This window comes from Crotalus tigris, unplaced genomic scaffold (genome assembly GCF_016545835.1).
Source record: "Crotalus tigris isolate CLP2741 ecotype Arizona unplaced genomic scaffold, ASM1654583v1 scf7180000018590.67127310178:1205815, whole genome shotgun sequence".
NCBI lineage: Eukaryota > Metazoa > Chordata > Lepidosauria > Squamata > Viperidae > Crotalus > Crotalus tigris.
In genome coordinates this window covers 250,575-269,859 of record NW_024097092.1, presented here as the reverse complement: position 1 = coordinate 269,859, position 19,285 = coordinate 250,575, and the positions used below count along the sequence as shown (strand labels likewise).

At 48.5% G+C, this 19,285-nt stretch overlaps 1 protein-coding gene across 1 annotated transcript; it reads left to right on the top strand.

Annotated features, from left to right (window-relative positions):
* Positions 1-1,128: 1,128 nt before the first annotated feature.
* Positions 1,129-18,768, top strand: MICOS10 (mitochondrial contact site and cristae organizing system subunit 10). Its single transcript, XM_039355039.1, has 4 exons — positions 1,129-1,257; positions 15,896-15,943; positions 17,359-17,468; positions 18,529-18,768. Exons 1-4 carry the CDS (start codon positions 1,191-1,193, stop codon positions 18,535-18,537), a joined length of 234 nt encoding a protein of 77 aa, XP_039210973.1. The 5' UTR covers positions 1,129-1,190; the 3' UTR covers positions 18,538-18,768.
* Positions 18,769-19,285: the final 517 nt, after the last annotated feature.

Sequence of the window (19,285 nt, the reverse complement as noted above, 5' to 3'; positions counted from 1 at the left end):
TTCGTAGCAGCGAGAAATTTCCATGTTTATAAGTGTAACTCTCCCGATGAGCCCGCCGATAACAGACGAGGAAGGAGGGAGACTTAACAGTTTTATTAACATTTCTTGCTCTCAAATATCAGTGTGTGGTCTTACCCACATTGGTGCTTTTATTTGTTTTAAAAGAAGTAAATTTAACCTTCAAACACACTTTCTTCGAAAAGCTGAAAGATGGCAGTAATTAGATCTAAGAGTACTGAAAAATCTTTTCCGATTTATTGGGTAATTGTGGGCACTTTGTTACTTTCAAGTTACTTTCATTCCTACCCTATGGGAAGGAACATCTGAAAGTACAGCCAAAGTATCACCATCCTTGATTATTTGTTCTAAAATCACGATCTTTCAGACTCAGCCAATGGTGGTTTGGCAGAAACCCCATGGTTTAATTTCACTGAAGCTTTGTGTGTCCCAGCCTCAGCCTCATTAAGCTGGGTGGACTTCAATTCCCAGAATTCCCCAGCCAAGATCAATGGATTTCAACTCCCATCAATGCTGGCTGGGGGATTCTGGGAGTTGAAGTCCACCCAGCTGACTCAAGAAACACCGACCCAAAAGGCAGGGATCAATCTGGGGGGAACTTATTCCCAGCTCTTTCTCACACTTCAGAAATGTCACCACTAAAATTGGCCCTTTTATGACTTGTGGACTTCAACGCCCAGAATTCCTCAGCCAAGCATGCTGGCCAAGGAATTCTGGGAGTTGAAGTCCACAAGTCATAAAAGGGCCAAGTTGGAAGACCCCTGGATTATAGAAAGAGGGATCAAAGTGGTCAATATAATACAATAACAGAATCAATAAAATAATAAATCAAAAGATCCAGGAAGGTCTGCACCCCCAGAAGAGGGGGATGCCAATGGATTTCCCCGTATTAGGCTGGCCCTGTACGCCTTTCGGGCCTACTTTGCCCAAGGTCAAAATGAGCACCAGGTTGCCAGGGGTACCCTTGGTTGCCCTTGGCAACAGACGCCCGGAAGCGGGACGGAGAAAAAGGAAAACCAAAAGCGCCCTCTTAACGTTTTTCCCCACCTCATCCTTTCAAGCTCTCGCGAGGACGGCTGGGTTGGCGACGGGGCGGACGCAGCTCTCGCGAGACTTTCGCCCGGGGAGGCGGGAGGACTCTTGACTGACAGCGGAGGCGGGTAGCGGCCAAGATGGCGTCGGAGGGCGATCTAGGGAGGAAATGGGACCGTTGTCTGGCTGACTCCGCCGTCAAGCTGGGTGAGGGGACTGGGGGGGGGAGCAGGAGACAGGGGAGGGGGCAGTAAGTGGGGGAGGCCTGGTCTGGGGCTGACCCCTTTCTCCCTGATCTTGCAATGGGGCAGCCTCACCCAAGCCCCACCCCCCGCTCGCCCTGCATGCTTGCAAAAATGCATGTTTTTAAAAAGGTGGAAGCCCCTTTGCGGAAGCCCTGAAATGGGGAGGAGGAGATGGCTGCACCCCACTTTGCAAAAGCGATTTTAAAAGCCATTTGCAAACAACCCCCCCTCCAGAGGCTGCTTAGGATGGGCTTTTTACGTGGGAAATAGGAGTGCTCAGCATCTCCCTCTTGGGGGGGGGTGCCTCCAGGCTGAGCCCTTGCAAAACCTCTGCCCCTTCCTCCATTTAGGACTGCATCTTGAGCAGGGTCCCCCCAAAAAGCCCTTTTTAGCCTCACCCTTTTTGCTAAAAAAAAAAAGGGCTTTCTGACATTCTGCAATATTTAAAAAAAACACGTGTGAGCATAAAAATATAGTAACAATCTGCTTTTCAAAATCAGGCATCTCCATTATTGTTGTTATTGTTTTATCCTGTCTTTTTATAAATAACTCAAGGAAGCAAACATATCTAATACTCCTCCTTCCTCCTATGTTCCCAAAACAAGGTGGGTTGGGCTGAGAGAGAGAGAGAAAAAGAAAGAGAGAAAGAAAGAAAGAAAGAGAGAGAGAGAGAGAGAGAGAGAGAGACTGGCCCAAAGTCACCCAGCCAATGTTTAGATGATTTAGGGATTTTAGCTGCTGATGTTATTTGTTGACGTATGAAGTATGTTTACATGAAAAAAGCATGAAACCTATCTAGGGGTTAAAGGGTTTAGTATTTTCCTATGCTTGGTGTTTCTTTGTCCAAACAGCTGCAGGTAGTCCTTGTCTTACGAGTTGAGCCCCAAATTTCTAACCCTGAGACAGTGGTGAGTCTTGCCCATTTTATGACCTTGCCACAATTGTTAAGCAAATCTGTGCACTTATTAAGGGAATTGTGTGGTCATAAAGTGAATCTGGCTTCCCCATTGACTTTGCATATCAGAAAGTCGCAAAAATTTGATCGCCTGAACCCGGGACGCTGCAACCGTCACAAATATGAACCAGTTGCCAAGTGTCTGAACTTTGGTCACGTGACCGTGGGGGATGCAGCAGCAGTTGTAAAGGTGGAAAACAATCATCTCACTTTTTTTCAGTGCCATTGTAGCTTTGAACAGTTACTGAATGAAAGGTTGCAAGTCAAGAACTCCCTGTAGTAATAATAATAATAATAAAGTTGGAAGGGACCTTGGAGGTCATCTAGTCCAACCCCCTGCTCAGGCAGGAAACCATATACCATTTCAGACAAATGTCTGTCCAGTCTCTTCTTAAAAACTTCCAGTGTGGGAGCATTCACCGCTTCTGGAGGCAGGTTGTTCCTCTGGTTAATTGTTCTCACTATCAGGAAATTTCTCCTTAGTTCTAGGTTGCTTCTCTCCTTGGTTAGCTTTCAGTTAAGGAAGGATGCTGTTGAAATATGTAGTATGCCTGCTTAAGGCAGTTATCTAATAGGGAACAGTTCCCCTCCCCCCAAAAAATTTATGATGCTTTTCTGTCAAATGACTTTAATTGCACGTAAAAGCCTGAATGATCAAGAGATGGTGTGTGTCTCCTGCTCGCTGTCTATGGAGATTCTCAGTCATCCAGATCATAGTTATCCCAAAGATGCTTTTTCTTGTTTTTTCTTTCAAGACGTTTTGCTTCTCATCCAAGGAGAGCTGGATCAGAGCTGAAGAAGCTTCTTGGACGAGAAGCAAAATGTCTTCAAAGAAAAAAGAAGAAAGTCCAGTTGCCTCGTGAAAAAGCACCTTTGGCATCTCCTGCTCACGTTCCACTTGAAAACAACCTGGAGCTCTCTGGAAATTTTGAAGCTCCTGATCTCTTCAGCCTGAACCAATGATTAGGGCGGAAGGAAGCTGCTTAGACCAGCGTTCCCCAACATTTCCGGCTTTGCGGACCAGCGTGGGAGAAGAGGGGAAGGTTCTGTGGAAGCACCCAGCAAGCACACACAGCTCCATTTGACCAAACAGCTAACATGCCATTCACTTAAATAGAGTGCGCACCCTGGCTTGCTGTTGTGCAAGTGAGGACGTGCGCAGGCGAGCATTGGCTGGTCATTTCTGCAGTCTGGTTGCAAACCCCTAGTGGGCTATGGCCCACAGATTGGGGACCCCTGTTATAGACATACCTGTAGGACAAAGCTGCCTCACCTTAAACCAGTGGTTCTCAACCTGTGGGTCGGGACCCCATTTGGGGTCGAACGACCATTTCACAGGGGTCGCCAAACAACGCAGTCCGCCATTTTTCCCCCCCTTTTCCTTAGCTGTGCCAATAGGAATTGTCCAAGCTGTGTCTGCCTTGCTGAGCCCGCCAAAAGTCCCATTCTGCAAACGGTGCTGCACCCGTTGAGTAGTCCTCGACTTACGACCGGTTGAGTAGTCCTTGACTTAACGACCGGTTGGGGGTCGCGGCATTAAAAAGGTTGAGAACCACTGCCTTAAACCCACCCAGATGAGTCCTAGCAGAGGCAAAATTAAACATGACAGAGGCAGTGGGCTGGGCTGGCTTGAGTAAATAAGGAGCTGGGATGCTCAGGGAATACACCTTGAGTGTCTGGCATTTAGTTTAACTCGGAGGTCTTCAAACTTGGCCCTTTTATGACTTGTGGACTTCAAATCCCAGAATTCCTTAGCCAGGTGAGGAATTCTGGGAGTTGAAGTCCACAGGTCATAAAAGGGCCAAGTTTGAAGACCCTTGGTTTAACGACTTTCTCAGTGGGAACTTTTGAAGGCCGTGTGGAAAAATCTTATTCTGGACCTAGATGAAAATGGAGATAGGAGCTATGAAGGGCTGAAATATTGACGTTTCAGCCCCAAACGCCGAACTGCTCTGAAAATTAACCGGCAAAATCTGTTCTTGACTCCACATCCATCTCTCTTCCCTCAGTTTCTTAACCTCACCCGTCTGTTGCATTATCCTTTTAAAGTTTAAATCCCAACCTCAAAATTTCCCTTACTTCAAGCAGTCTCATTCCTACAGCCAATGTCTGAAATGTTTGCAAAGCCCAGGGCCACAAAGATCCCCCTCCAGCCAGCGTGTGCCTCTCCTTGATGCCCCGTGCGTCTCGCCCCTTACTCCTCGCTGCCATGGGCTGGCAGATGGGTTGGGCACCAAACCCTTTGGAGGAAATTGCCTAAGATGCCCTTGGCGCACACACCGCCGTCTCTGAGTTGGCAGGGATGGCAAAGCGTCTAACTGCAAGCCAGCAGCTCCTTCCCACAGTTTCAAGTTTCGTATTATAAAACTTGTTTATCTGCAACAAGGGGGAGAAAAAAGGCACTACGGCTGCTTTGAATTGCAAATAACGTAATATCTGATTGATGCAGGGTAATTACAATTTGTCTCTCTCCTGTGCAAGTAATAATTAGACATTAAGCGAACAGGTGGAGGAGGCAGTCTGGGTGAGAAGAAGCTTGATATATAGGTGATCAAGGATCTAAGAAAACAGGGTTCCTGATTTGGGGGGGGCAGACCGTAGGCAGATTTTAAAATGCGAAAACATGCTGGAGGTCCGTTTGCAGCCCTTTTAGAAGCGTGCAAGCTCCAGTTTATCAAAATGAAACCAGCATATCGCTCCCTGGGGGCCAAAACCCTTGTGCCTAAACATGATGCCAGGCCAAATCAGTGGGTGCCATCCTCTGTGTCTGCCTTCCCCCTAGGTGCCAAGGCTCGTATAATCCTAATTTGCCGACCGTTGGCCTTTCCCCTAGGCTGGTGGCATATCAGTAAACCAAAATACAACAGGGATAAGCTGCCGCGTGCTTCGTTCTTGGTTTCTGTGGTTGTTAGAAGAGATTGTTTTTAATAACTCCAAGAAATGGGATTGGCCAAGAAGCTGGTAGGTGCCAAGGGAGGTGTTCATGGACCATCAGTACCCTTGGCTGCTACCTGTGCCCGCCCCCTCCCCCCAAGCAGCTTCTCATGAGTCAGAAGAATCTTGCTTAAGCAGACAGGGAGAAATTATCTAATGTGTGATCCGGTAAGCCCACAGGAGACATGAATAATTGCTCTCAATAGGCAATTCTTGGCGGCGCAACCCCATCCATTTAACCTGGCGTAACCTGCCGATCTTCGCCGTGTCCTCGTCTCAACCACGCTTCTGCTGAATCCCTGGGCTTGTTTTGAAGAGCAGGTCCCCCGTTGCGTAACCAGCACGCCTGCCTTTTCCTAGCCAAAAGTGCCGGGCAGGAATTTCTCAGCGCCCACTGATTTGGCCTGGCATCATGTTTGGGCACAAGGGCTTTTGGCCCCGAGCACAAACGGGAGCGATATGCTGATTTCAGCTGTACCCGGCAAATAATGCATGTGTGCAGGGTGCCACGGCTGCATTGCAGACCTAAGCGTAAACCAGCGTCGCCCTGTTTGACGAGTAATTTCTAAGCCCTCCTTAATACTCAGAGAGTCTTGGGAATGTCAGATGCCGCCATTTGCTGACGCCAAACAAAGGCAGAACCGATCCTTCGAATCTAGATATTCGCGCAGGAAGAGGAGAAAGTTATCCTTTTAAAGTTTTGGAGGTGCCGTGTTTTATTTCCGGTCAGTTGCTCAGTCCCAGGGCTCTCTTTTCCCCGAGCTCAAATCAAGAGAGACGAAGGCGGCTTTAACCTGGCATCGAATCCTTGCGATGTCGGGGTACAGGCAGAAAAGACCACCAGCCTCATTTCCTGCAGTGGGGAGAAGAGGGGAAGAACCCAACGCCCCTCAATTCTGCTGTCGGGCAATACCTGACACATTGGGGCCTGCACGGTCCTGCCTGGGTGAATGTCAACCCCTGGGTTGGGCAACGGTCCCCTTTTGACTGTTGCCAGCCGCTGCTTATCTCACCCTTCTTGGCCAGGGGCCACTTCTGTTCCAGAGGCTGTTAACGCCTTAAAGGAACATGCATGATTCAGGTTTAATTTGCATTCAAGATGGTGTCACACTTTGGAGTCCGTGGCTTGTCTGCCTCTGCTCGTTGCTGAGCCTGGGAGAGTCGCAGCTGCGTTGGGCAATTGCAGAAGAGAGCCTGCCAGGGTTCAGAAACCTTTCCAGACTGTTTTTTTTTTTAACTGCAGCTTTGCTCGCTGATCCGGGATCCATGGATTCTTCCCACTAAAACCTACTCCAGGGGTAGGCAACCTTGGCTCTTTTATGACTGGTGGACTTCAACTCCCAGAATTCCTGAGCCAGCATGAGGGAACTATGGTCCCCTTCATGACTGGTGGACTTCAACTCCCAGAATTCTTGAGCCAGCCATGCTGAGGGGAAAGGGAGAGGCTTCCAAGCTGAGCCAGGCTGGCTCAGGAATTCTGGGAGTTGAAGTTCACGAGTCAGAAAGCGGCCTAAGCCTAGGCCAGAGGTAGGCAACCCTGGCTCTTTTATGACTGGTGGACTTCAACTCCCAGAATTCCTCAGCCAGCCTGGCTCAGCTTGGAAACCTCTCCCTTTCCCCTCAGCATGGCTGGCTCAGGAATTCTGGGAGTTGAAGTCCACGAGTCATGAAGGGGGCCATAGTTCCCTCATGCTGGCTCACGAATTCTGGGAGTTGAAGTCCACGAGTCATAAAAGAGCCATGGTTGCCCACCCCTGCCCTACTCGGTTCTCCATTAGCATTATAGACAGGGCTGGCATTGAACCACCTACCGCTAGTCCTTGACTTAACAGTTCATTTAGTGACCGGAGTTACAACAAAAGTGAAAAAAAAGGGACTAATGATCGTGGTGTTTTTTTTTACACAACCGTTGCAGCATCTTCCTGATGGTGTGATTGAAATTCAGGCGCTCGTATTTATGACTCGTATTTATGACAGTCTCACGTGATCCCCTTACAAGTGGGGAAGCCAGATTCCCTTCACAATTGTGCAACAAACAAGTGCGGTGATTCAAAGCTGTGGCAAGAAAGCTCCTAAGATGGAGCCAATTCACTTAATAAATGCTTTGCTTACGTTGGGCTCAATGATAGTCGTAAGTCGAGGAGTGTAAAAACGTGTATCAATTTTTTCAGTGCCCTTGTAACTTTGATATAGATACAGGTAGTCCTCGACTTAGCGGCCACAATTGAGCCCGAAATTTATGTCTTTAAGTGAGACATTTGCTACGTGAGCTTGGCCCCATTTTATGACCTTCCTGACCTCAGTTGTTAAGTGAATCACTGCAGTTAAGTTAGCAACCCGGTTGTTAAGTGAATCTTGATTTCCCATTGACTTTGTCCGCGGAACGTCGCAAAAGGGGATCAGGGGACCCCCGGACTTTGCGACCGTCGTAAGTATGAACCAGTTGCCAAGCGTCTGAATTTTGATCACGTGACCTTGGGGAGGATGCAAAGGTTGTAACTGTGAAAAAACGGCCCTAAGTCCCTTTTTTCAGTGCCGTTGTAACTTTGAACGGTCACTAAAAGAACTGGAGAGAGAGAGAGAGAGAGAGAGGGAGGGAGGGAGGGAGGGAGGGAGAGAGAGAGAGAGAGAGAGAGAGAGAGAGAGAGAGAGAGAGAGAGAGAGAGAGAAATGTAGATAGCCTGTGAGAGGGCTTTTTCTGCCCTAAAAAATATTAATATATCATTCAGCTACCTTTCTGACTATTAATAAACAGACAAAAAATAGATAGACAGATAACCTTTATTATCATTTTTTTTTTTACTGTGTGCACCCTGGCACTCATAAAAAGTGAAATTGAATTGCTTGCTCTGAAAGTGCACACACTCATAACACCCTTTTAAACGTACTATATACAGCATTTGTATAGACTTACACCCTTACCTGAGTAACCCCATGGTGTTGAAGGAGGCAGTTCAGATTTGGGGAGCTGGTTGCCCCCCCCCCCCCGAAATATCCTGGTGACCTTGTTTAGATGAACATGTGGAGAGAGAATTGGTACCCCCACCCAGGTTTCACAAAGACCCTGGGGAGGGGGGAGTTAAACAGAGCCATCCTTAATCATTCCCTTTGCTAGCTTCCTTCTGGGTGGAGTTATAAATCAGACCGGAGTTGTATTATTATTATTATTATTATTATTATTATTATTATTATTATTATTATTATTTACTACTACTACTACTATTATTATTATTATTATTATTATTATGGATCATCGCACAGTCAGCCGGATGTTCAGGCTGGATTTGGCATTTTGTCTACCTATCGAGTCCTTACCCAGGACCTGGGATAGGCAGATGTGGATGTTTGATGGTATTACAGATCTCGTCGCAGGATGGAAGCAGTTCCTAGTAAGGCCGCCTTTTGCAATTGACTAATAGCGAATTTGTCAATGCCGATGATGGTGTCCAAGTGGTGTTCCAGTTGTTTTGGGATTGCACCCAAGGAGCCTATGACTATTGGTACTACCCTTGCTTGCTTTTGCCAGTGTCTTTCTATTTCTATTTGTAGGACTTTGTATTTTGTTATCTTCTCCAGTTCTTTCTCGTCTATTCTGCTGTCTCCAGGCACTGCCATGTCCACTATCCAGACTTTTTTGTCTTTCTTATCGACAATTGTTAAGTCTGGGGTGTTATGTTTATTATTACTATTATTATTATTATTATTGATCATTGCACAGCCAGATTTCAGACTGGATATGGCATTTTGTCTACCTATCGAGTCCTTACTCAGGGCCTGGGATAGGCAGATGTGGATGTTTGATGGTATTACAGATATCGTCGCAGGATGGAAGCAGTTCCTAATAAGGCCGCCTTTTGCAATTGACTAATAGCGAATTTGTCAATGCCAATGGTGTTCAAGTGGTGCTCCAGTTGTTTTGGGATTGCACCCAAGGAGCCTATGACTATTGGTACTACCCTTGCTTGCTTTTGCCACAGTCTTTCTATTTCTATTTGTAGGTCTTTGTATTTTGTTACTTCTCCAGTTCTTTCTCTTCTATTCTGCTGTCTCCAGGCACTGCCACGTCCACTATCCAGACTTTTTTGTCTTTCTTATCGACAATTGTTAAGTCTGGGGTGTTATGTTGCAGGTGCTTGTCTGTTTGAATTCTGAAGTCCCAGAGCAGTTTAATTTTATCATTTTCTATGACTTTCTCTATTTTATGATCCCACCAGTTTTTGCTTACAGGCAAATGATATTTTTTGCAAATCTTCCAATGCACCATTGTTGCTACTTTGTCATGCTGCTGCTTGTAATCAGTCTGTGCAATCTTCTTGCAACAGCTTACCAAGTGGTCCACTGTTTCTTCAGCTTCTTTGCATAGGCGGCACTTACTGTCTGTTGCTGTCTTCTCAATTTTGACTTTGTATGCATTTGTCCTTAAGGCTTGGTCTTGTGCAGCCAGAATTAGTCCCTCGGTCTCTTTCTTCAATTTTCCTGCTCTTAGCCATTGCCAGGTTTTATTATTATCTGCTTTCCCAGCTATTTTTTTCATGTATTGGCCATGTAGTGCTTTGTCTTCCCATGCCTCTATTCTGTTCTTCATTTGGTCTTTCTTGTAGGCCAGTTTGGTCTCTCCAGTAGTTAGTAAGCCTTCCTGATATACTAATTTCAGTGCATCTTCATCATTGTTCTTCAGATATTCTTCCAAAGCCATTTTTTCTTCTTCAACCATCTGATGTACTTGTAGCATTCCACGCCCACCTATTTGCCTTGGTAGATAAAGTCTATCAATGTCACTGCGTGGATGAAGGGCATGATTCATTGTCATTATTTTTCTGGTCTGCCTATCCATTGCTTTTAGTTCTGCTTGAGTCCAGTCCACTATTCCAGCTGTGTACCTAATGACTGGATTGCCCAGGTGTTGATTGCCTTTATGGTATTTCCTCCATTGAGTTTGGACTTTAAGATCTTCTTCACTCTCTTGATGTATTCACCTCTAATCTTTTTCTTGACTTCAGTGTGCTTGATGTTGTCAGCTTGAAGGATACCCAAGTATTTGTAGTACTCTTCCTCATCCAGACTCTTAATGTTATTTTCGTGGGGCATCTTGATTCCTTCAGTTTTCACTATTTTTCCTTGTTTGATAGTAAGTGTGGCACATTTGTCCAAGCCAAACTCCATTACAATATCTTGGCTATATATACGGACAGTGTTGAGCAGCGATTCTATTTCAGATGATGTTTTTCCATACAGCTTCAGATCATCCATGTAAAGGAGGTGGGATAGTCTGGCAGATGTTTTTGATGTTTGATAGCCATGTCCTGAGTTATTCAGTATTGTTGACAGAGGAAACAGTGCAATAACAAATAGTAATGGTGATAATGAATCTCCTTGAAATATTCCTCTCTTGATATTAACCTCTCCCAGCCTCTCACCATTGATCTGCAACTGTGTCTTCCATTGTGCCATCGATCTTTGCACAAATTTTCTGATGTTTCTACTGACTCCTGTTATTTCTAGGCACTTTATTATCCAGTCATGTGGCAGAGAGTCAAATGCCTTTTTGTAGTCAATCCATGCCACATTCAGGTTGGTCTTCCTTCTCTTGCAGTTTTCCAAGATCATTTTGTCTATTAGGAGTTGATCTTTTGTTCCTCTGCTATTGGGGCGGTTTCCTTTCTGCTCAGGTGGAAAGAGATTGTTTTCAACTAGATGCTGTTGTACTGCATCAGCTACTACACCAGTTAGTAATTTGAATGTTGTTGGTAAGCAGGTAATTGGCCTGTAGGTCTCTTATTGCATTCTTTGACCAAGTGACAAAATTAGTGGATCAGAGGAATGCTGTGGACATAATTTACTTGGACTTCAGTAAGGCATTTGATAAAGTAGATCACAACCTACTACTTGACAAGATAGAAAAATGTGGGGTAGACAGAACCACCACCAGATGGATCCGTAGCTGGCTGACCGGCCGTACTCAGCGAGTGGTCCTCAATGGAACTGCATCTATATGGAGGGAAGTGTGTAGTGGGGTGCCCCAGGGCTCTGTTCTGGGCCCAGTACTCTTCAACATCTTCATCAACGATTTGGATGAAGGGATAGATGGGGAACTCATCAAATTTGCAGACGACACCAAGCTGGCAGGAATAGCCAACACTCCAGAAGACAGGCTTCAGATACAGAAGGATCTGGACAGACTTGAACACTGGGCACTAACTAACAAAATGAAATTCAATGGTGAAAAAAGCAAGGTTCTACATTTAGGCAAGAAAAACCAAATGCACAAGTACAGCATAGGTGGCACCATGCTCAATAGTAGTAACTGTGAGAGGGACCTCGGAGTCCTAGTAGACAATCACTTAAATATGAGCCAGCAGTGTGCTGCAGCTGCCAAAAAGGCCAACACAGTGCTAGGCTGCATTAACAGAGGGATAGAATCAAGATCACGTGAAGTATTAATACCACTCTTCAATGCCTTGGTAAGGCCACACTTGGAATACTGCATCCAGTTTTGGTCACCACGATGTAAAAAAGATGTTGAGACTCTAGAAAGAGTACAGAGAAGAGCAACAAAGATGATTAGGGGACTGGAGGCTAAAACATATAAGGAACGGTTGCTAGAATTGGGTATGTCTAGTTTAACGAAGAGAAGGACAAGGGGGGACATGATAGCAGTATTCCAATATCTCAGGGGCTGCCATAAAGAAGAGGGAATTAAGCTATTTTCCAAAGCACCTGAAGGCAGGACAAGAAGCAACGGGTGGAAACTAATCAAGGAGAGAAGCAACCTAGAACTAAGGAGAAACTTCCTGACAGTGAGAACAATTAATCAGTGGAACAGCTTGCCTCCAGAAGCAGTAAATGCTCCAACACTGGAAGTTTTTAAGAAGAGACTGGACAGCCATTTGTCCGAAATGGTGTAGGGTTTCCTGCCCGAGCAGGGGGTTGGACTAGATGACCTCCAAGGTCCCTTCCAACTTTACTACTATTACTATTACAATCCATCCGTATCTAGAGGTCAGAGGTCAAGGCGAAAACAGAGCTGGGGTCCCCTCTAGAAATCCCCCTCTTCAGAGTTTCTTTCTGAGCTCTAAGCCACTTTCTAAGCAGCCTTAAATACATTTAGTCCTCAACGTACGACCACAATTGGGCCCAACATTTCTGTCGCTAAGGGAGGCAGCTCCGTTTTACAACCTTTTTTGCCTCGGTTCAGCGAATCACGGCAGTTGATAAGTGAGTCACCCGGTTGTTAAGTGAATCTGGCTTTGCTGGTCAGAAGGTTGCAAAAGGGGATCCCGTGGACCCCCATCCCAGGACACTGCGACCGTCATAAATGCGAGTCAATTGGCAAGCGTCCGAATTTTCATCACCTGAGCATAGGGCAGGGGTGGGTAACCTTGGCTTTTTATGACACGTGGACCTCAACTCCCAGAATTCCTGAGCCAGCATGGGGGAACTATGGGCCCCCTGCATGACTCCTGGACTTCAACTCCCAGAATTCCTGAGCCAGCCACGCTGAGGGGAAAGGGAGAGGCTTCCAAGCTGAGTCATGCTGACTCAGGAATTCTGGGAGTTGAAGTCCACGAGTCACAAAAGAGCCAAGGCTGCCTACCCCTGGCATAGGGGATGCTGCAACAGCCGTAAGTGGGGGGGAACGATCATAAGTCACTTTTTTCAGGGCCGTCCCTAAATGAACTGTTGTAACTCTCCTGCTTCAGCAGGGGGCTGGACTAGAAGACCTCCAAGGTCCCTTCCAGCTCTCTTCTATTCAATATTCCGTTTTCTGCACTCTCCCCCCCCCCCCAAATGCAGCTGAAGGAACCTGCAGCCTTGATTTTGCTTGCTGGGTCTGACTGAGTTTCGTGCAGAACCTTTGCCAGGGTCTCTCTCTGCCTGCACGGTAGCCTCTCTCCCCCCCTCCCCCCAATGCTTTGCTGGCTCTGTTGCTGAGAGATTGGGGTGGGGGCATTCCTCCCCTCCTGAGTTAAAGGATCAGGGCTTGTTAGTAAAAAGTTCTGCACGTAGCTTATCGTCCACTGGTGGTGTTGGGTCTCCCTTTCAGGAAGATGAGGCGGTTTTTGAGATTCTGGGGCACCTGGCCGACCGACTGTTAACAACTGTGTGTGTCCAGGAACGTTTGACCGGCCAGGGAGCTGCAAATCCTTTAAAACTTGGATTGGGGGAAGCGTGGCTTCCGATTTTTCAAGCTGTTTTTTTCTTGACTTGCCTATAAATCAGCAAGTGCTGAGTTTCAGAGGGAGGGGGGGAAGAGAGAGAGAGAGAGAGAGAGAGAGAGAGAATGAATGAATGTTCCTCCCCCCCATTCCCTTGGGGCCTTCATAGGTGGGGAGGGCGCCCCCCCCCAAAGGTCCTATTTGCCTGCTTCTTCTCTGCCCTCTGTTTTGTTTGCAAGGAAACCTTTCATCTTTTATTGTCGCAAAGTCAAAGGCTGGCCTGGAGGTGCAAAGTTTAGTGGAAACATCTGCCCAAGTTGTTTGGCTGATCCCCCCCCCCCCCGTTCAAATAAGTGGCTGTCTGGTGCTGAAATGGGGCATCCAAAGCAGGACATCGCCTGGTGGCTTCCCAGCCACACGCCGCCGTGGAGGAGAGCGGATTTTTTTTTCTCTTTTACAGAACATTTGTGGAGAGGCACTTGGTGCTATTCTTCTTTCCGGGCTCTTCCCAGAAATGTTGAAGCAGGCTCCCTGCCACTTCCTTGGCGATGCTCAGCCAAAGAGCACAGGATCCCATCAGCTGCCTTGGGAGATCACGAGATCCCTTCCCCAGCCAAGATGAAGGAATCTCTGCAATTGTGAATCCGCTTGCCTTTTTTTTTTTTCCTCCAAGGAAGAGGAGGGTGTTAAGGTGGGAGAGTCACCGACCAAAAGCTAAACTAGAAACAGGGTCAGAAGTAAACGTGCGCGTGTCACACGTCACGTGGCTCCTGTCCTGTTTGCCATGTATTCTCCAGCTTGCCCAAAATATTTCCATCTTCTTTTCTCTTCCATCAAACCCAAATGACAGCAAATCCTCTTTTTTCCTTTCCATCCGCTCGTTCAAAAATCATTAGAAATCTGAAGATCACCCAAACAAAGACTGTGTTACAGAAAGGACTCCCTAGCCCAGACTTCCCAGCACTGGGCTTTTTTTTTATAGATGCACTGGGATTTCCAATCCCATCATCCCCAGCCAGCAGGGCCACTGAATCCCACTCTTCTGCTGCCTTCTGGTTTGAAGGAGATGTCTTTCAAAATCCCTTCCTTTCATTAGCTGCAGCTGAACGAAACAAAATGCGTATTTGTACGGACGCCCATCTTAAACAATTCTGCCTGGCTCACAAACTGTTGTGGGGCTGTAAGTTTAAAACCAGCTTTTGTTAAGCCAAGATGGTCTACACAAACGCCTGGCTGTCCAGCCCTTGCGATAATTATCTTCCTGAATTTCAGCGATCACTCTCCCAAAATGGGCCAGACCAGGTGAATGCCGAGCGTTCAGTTGATCCCCACAGATGGTGAATGGTTTTTAAGCAGCACGCGCGCGCGCACACGCACACACACACACACACACACACACACACAGAGACCCAGTCCGGCATCAGCTGCTCCATCTGGAAACAGTGATAAGAAAAGGATCTGATTTGCTCTGTTTGGCTGCCAGACCCAAATCCTGCCGGCCTTTGGGTTTGGTGCCGTTGCCCAGATGTGCAGGGACAGCAGCTTTCCACACAGGACCGGCACAGCTGGAATCCCAGGGGTTGCAAGGCAGAACAACTGCCAGGAGTTTGTCTCAGAGGATGAAACCAAGCTGGATATTTGCCAAGGCCGGAGCATCCCCCAAAGTGGTTCTCTGCTTAGCCAAGAATGCGTTTTCAAGTCCTTGAGCACATGTCTGCCCAACGCCAGTTGTCTTTCTCTCTCTCTCTCTCTCTCTCTCTCTCTCTCTCTCTCTCTCATGGCGGAGTCCACCCTTCCGCCAGCCAGATGTGTAGGATCACAACTCTCATCCTCCCTAACCAGCCCAGGGCCTTGCAGTCCAGCCGCATCTGGAAACAACCTGCGAGCTGTGAAGACTGGATTGTTTAATCGCATCTCTGGCGGTTGCAAACAGGCCACAAAGCAGCCGGGGGGGGCTGTCCGCACGTCCGCCATCTCCTCCATCAAGCTGGCGCCCATTTGCGCTGCCCCGCTTGGCGCATGGGAAGCCACGGAGAGTCCCTGAGCGCGGGCAGAGAGCTACGCTGCTCTCTGCAGCTTCAGGCCTCCCTTTCCCCTCCTTTGGGGGAGGGGGGGCAGCACCCCCTCTAAAGCGAGCATCTTCTGCCACAGCTGTTTCGACTGAAGCTGGGCATCTCCTGGGCCAGCCTTTAACTTGGTAACAAGAACGCAGGAAAATAAACCACAGAAAAGCTAGAGGGGAGGGGGGATTTGCATCACCCGGTTTTTGGGGAGGGGCAGCACTCCCAGAAAGGGGGAGAGGGAACATGGAGATGGTGTGCAGTTGTGAACAAGGAACACCTTCCCCCTCCCCATGGCACATTGAAACTTTTTGAGGCATAGGACTTGCTGGCATCCACCATAACTGTCGTCCTCCTGCATGGAGGCCGCTGGGGGGGGTCTTGTGTGAAGGGTGGGGAAGGGGGCAAAGGACCTTCCTTTGAAGGAGTCTGGCCCAGGGCTTTGAAGGCCAAACCCTCCCCTCAATTAAACTCTTCCTTCTCTCTTCTTTCCAGGGGCAGGATTTGGCCTGGGCGTGGTCTTCTCCGTCATCTTCTTCAAAAGTGAGTGAGGATTGTATTCTCCAGCCTCCTTCTCCCCCCCCCCTCCTCCTCCTCCTTGGAGGGGTCCAGCTTTTTTCTTCTGCATCTCATTCTGCTTTTCTTTCCGGCCCTCGGACCAGGACGTAAGGCTGGGCAAGGGGTCAGCACGCACCACCACCTTTGCCCTCGGAGGTGCAGGCCGCCCCGCTGCCCTTTCTGGGGGGGGGGGCCAGCCAGAGGTCTGCCCTCCTCGCCACCATTTCACGGGATCAGCCATTTTCAGGCTGGTTTTTGTGTCTCCCAGGCTTCACCTCAACCCTCTGTTTAGGCTTGCAAGGTTGGCGTCACCTACGGTGGGCAGGAATCTGGTGAGAAAAGAGAGGTGGTTTTTGTGGAGAGGAGAAACTGGGCGCGTACCTTGCTCCGGGCGCTTGGTGTGCCTTGGATGGTTGATGTGAACAAGTGTGAGGAAATGCTTAAACCTCGCTGGCTACGGGCACACGGTAGTGCCGAGCGGCAAGGAGACTGGCAAAGCCCTCGACAAACACCTGGCCTTCTACCCTAGCATGTGCCCAGGAAAGCTAACCAGGTTTCGATGTTTTTAAAAACAAACCCCGAATCTAAGTGAGAAAAGCTAATATTAAAACGAACAAGTGAGTAAAATCTGGTCAAAGAGATGCACTGCAGAATGTCAGAGTTGGAAGGGATCTTGGAGGTCATCTAGTCCAACCCCCTGCTCAGGCAGGAGACCCTGTACCATTTCGGACAAGTGGCTGTCCAGTCTCTTCTTAAAAACCTTCAGTGATGGAGTACCCACAACATCTGTTCCATTGCTTGATTGTCCTCACTGTCAGGAAGTTTCTCCTTAGTTCCAGGTTGCTTCTCTCCTTGATGAGTTTCCATCTGTTGCTTCTTGTCCTGCCTTCAGGTGCCTTGGAGAATAGCTTGACTCCCTCTTCTTTGGGGCAGCCCCTGAGATACTGGAACATGGCTATCATGTCCCCCCTCGTCCTTCTCTTCATTAAACTAAACATGCCCAATTCCAGCAACTATTCTTCATAAGTTTTAGCCTCCAGTCCCCTGATCATCTTTGTTGCTCTTCTCTGCACTCTTTCTAGAATCTCAACATCTTTTTTTGTACTGTGGCAATCAAAACTGGATGCAGCGTAGTCTTACCAAGGCCTTATAAAGTGGTACTAACACTTCACACAATGCCTCTCAAGGCCAAGAGAGTGAGGCCCCTCAAGGCACCTCCAACAAAGACTTCCTGATTTTGCCTTGCTGGTCTCTCTCTCTCTCCCTTTCCCTCTCTTTCTCTCTTTCTTTCTCTCCCTCTCTCTCTTTCCCTCTCCCTCTCCCCCCCTCTCTTTCTCTCTCTCTGTCTCTGCCGTTCCCTTTTGCAGCCTGTGTTCCCTACAGTTTTCTTTCCCTTTCAGGAAAGACCTGGCCACTTGCTTTCGGCTTAGGGATGGGGCTAGGAATGGCGTATTCAAACTGCCAACATGACTTCCAGTCTCCTTACCTTCTCCACGGGAGATTCATCAAGGTGAGTCTCCACCAGCCCCCTCACGCCAGGGGCTAGCAGCAGCTCCCAATCCTGTCAGCAAATTCTTGGAAACGGAGGCCGCCTGCTGGACCGTTTAATTCAGTCGTCTGGCAGACACCCACCTGGGCATCCCTGCGTGTCTCTGATGCCTTCATAAACTCCGTCACCTCAGTTTACCTGCAACAGAAGATAAGACAAAAAAGAGTAGGCTGGGGCTGAATAAATCCAGTGAAAAACTGTGGTGGTGCAGTGGTTAGAGTGCAGTACTGCAGGCTAATTCCACCCGCAGTTTGGCAGTTCGATCCCGACCAGCTCAAGATCAACTCAGCCTTCCATCCTTCCGAGGTCGGTCAAATGAGGACCCAGATGGTTGGGGGCAAATATGCTGACCCTGTAAACCGCTTAGAGGGGGCTGTAAAGCCCTGTGAAGCGGTATATAAGTCTGCTACTGCTGTTGCTTCAGGGTCCAGCCCTTGGCAACCCACATCCCCGGGGGGAAAACGGCACACCCATCTTGTCCATGTGTGGCTCTGGTTTGGCATCCCAAGAAAAGGCAAATGGTTTCTATTGTCTGCTGAGCGGGATTTGGAGATAAAAGATGCAAACTCTGGAGTGGGGTGGGAGGTCTGGAAACACAGAAACAGCTCTGGGCTTTTTGCCCTCCTCCCCTCAGCCTGGCTTCTCCATTGTTCCTTGCCGTCTGCCCCTAATTAATTCTTCCCCCCCCCTCCCGGCTCCATGCTTTCTCTTCTGGCATCCCCAGACATCTGTGGGGCAGCTGAGTAGGGAAGATGAAGGGGGAGCATTTGCCCCCCCCCTCCTGCCTAGGTTTTGGGTTTGTGGAGGCTTTAGAAGCAGAGCGCTTGGCCCAGGGACCGATCAGCTCTGCTCCCAGCTGGCCTTGCCCTGCTTTCCCCCCCCCCAAAAGACAGGAAAGGGTCTCGGCCCCACATCGGGAGACCCTCTGCCACGTCATAAACCTGCCAGGGTTGAGCAACACCGCTTTGGGTGGATGGGGGGGGTCCTTGCAGGTGTAACACAGGTTGTGTTTCCTCCACAGGAGCAGTGATGGGGTCCTGACTTTCCTCGGGCAGAGCAGCGGAGACACCTCGGCCTCTTCTCCGTGGGGAGGTGGGCACCCCGGAGACCCTAAGGACTTGCCGGCTGCCCCTCTTGGGGGGGGGGGTAGCCGCCCACCACCAGGCCTCCAAGCGAATCTGATTTTTGTACTTTCTTTGGGGAACAGCAGGGAAAGGTGCCCTTCTGGGAAAGGCAATAAAACTGTAAAAGTGGTGATGATCATCGGTGTATGTGTGTGTGTGTGTGTGTGTGTGTGTGTGTGAGTGCGCACACGCGGGAGCTCCTCCGCCCACTCTCTGTTGCCTTTCTGTGTCAAACAAACAACGTGTGTGGGAAGGCATTCCTGTCTGAGCTCCCAGCTGCAACCACCTGCCTGCCTCCTCCTTGGAAAGCCTCAGCCAGGCAGGACAGCAGTCCACAGTTCCTCTTGTAGAGTTTGTGTTTCTCTTGGAGAAGCATTCCTGGCCCGGAGACCTCAGCCCCTTCTTCTTCTTCATCTCTCCTCTCTCTTCCTCTCTCTTCCCAGGCTGAGAAACGGCCTCCCTTTCACTCCGTCTGGCCCTTGAACCCTCTCGCCAGGAGCCCGTGAGAGCCGTGCCAGGCTGGTCTTGGGGTGCAAGAGCGAGCCGGGACGGTTTGTCCTCAAGATCTGGGAAAAGATGGGAAAAGAATTGAGTAGATCCAGGTTGAAATCTGCCTTTGCTCAGAGTTAAAGAGAGAATGAAACACCGGCAAAT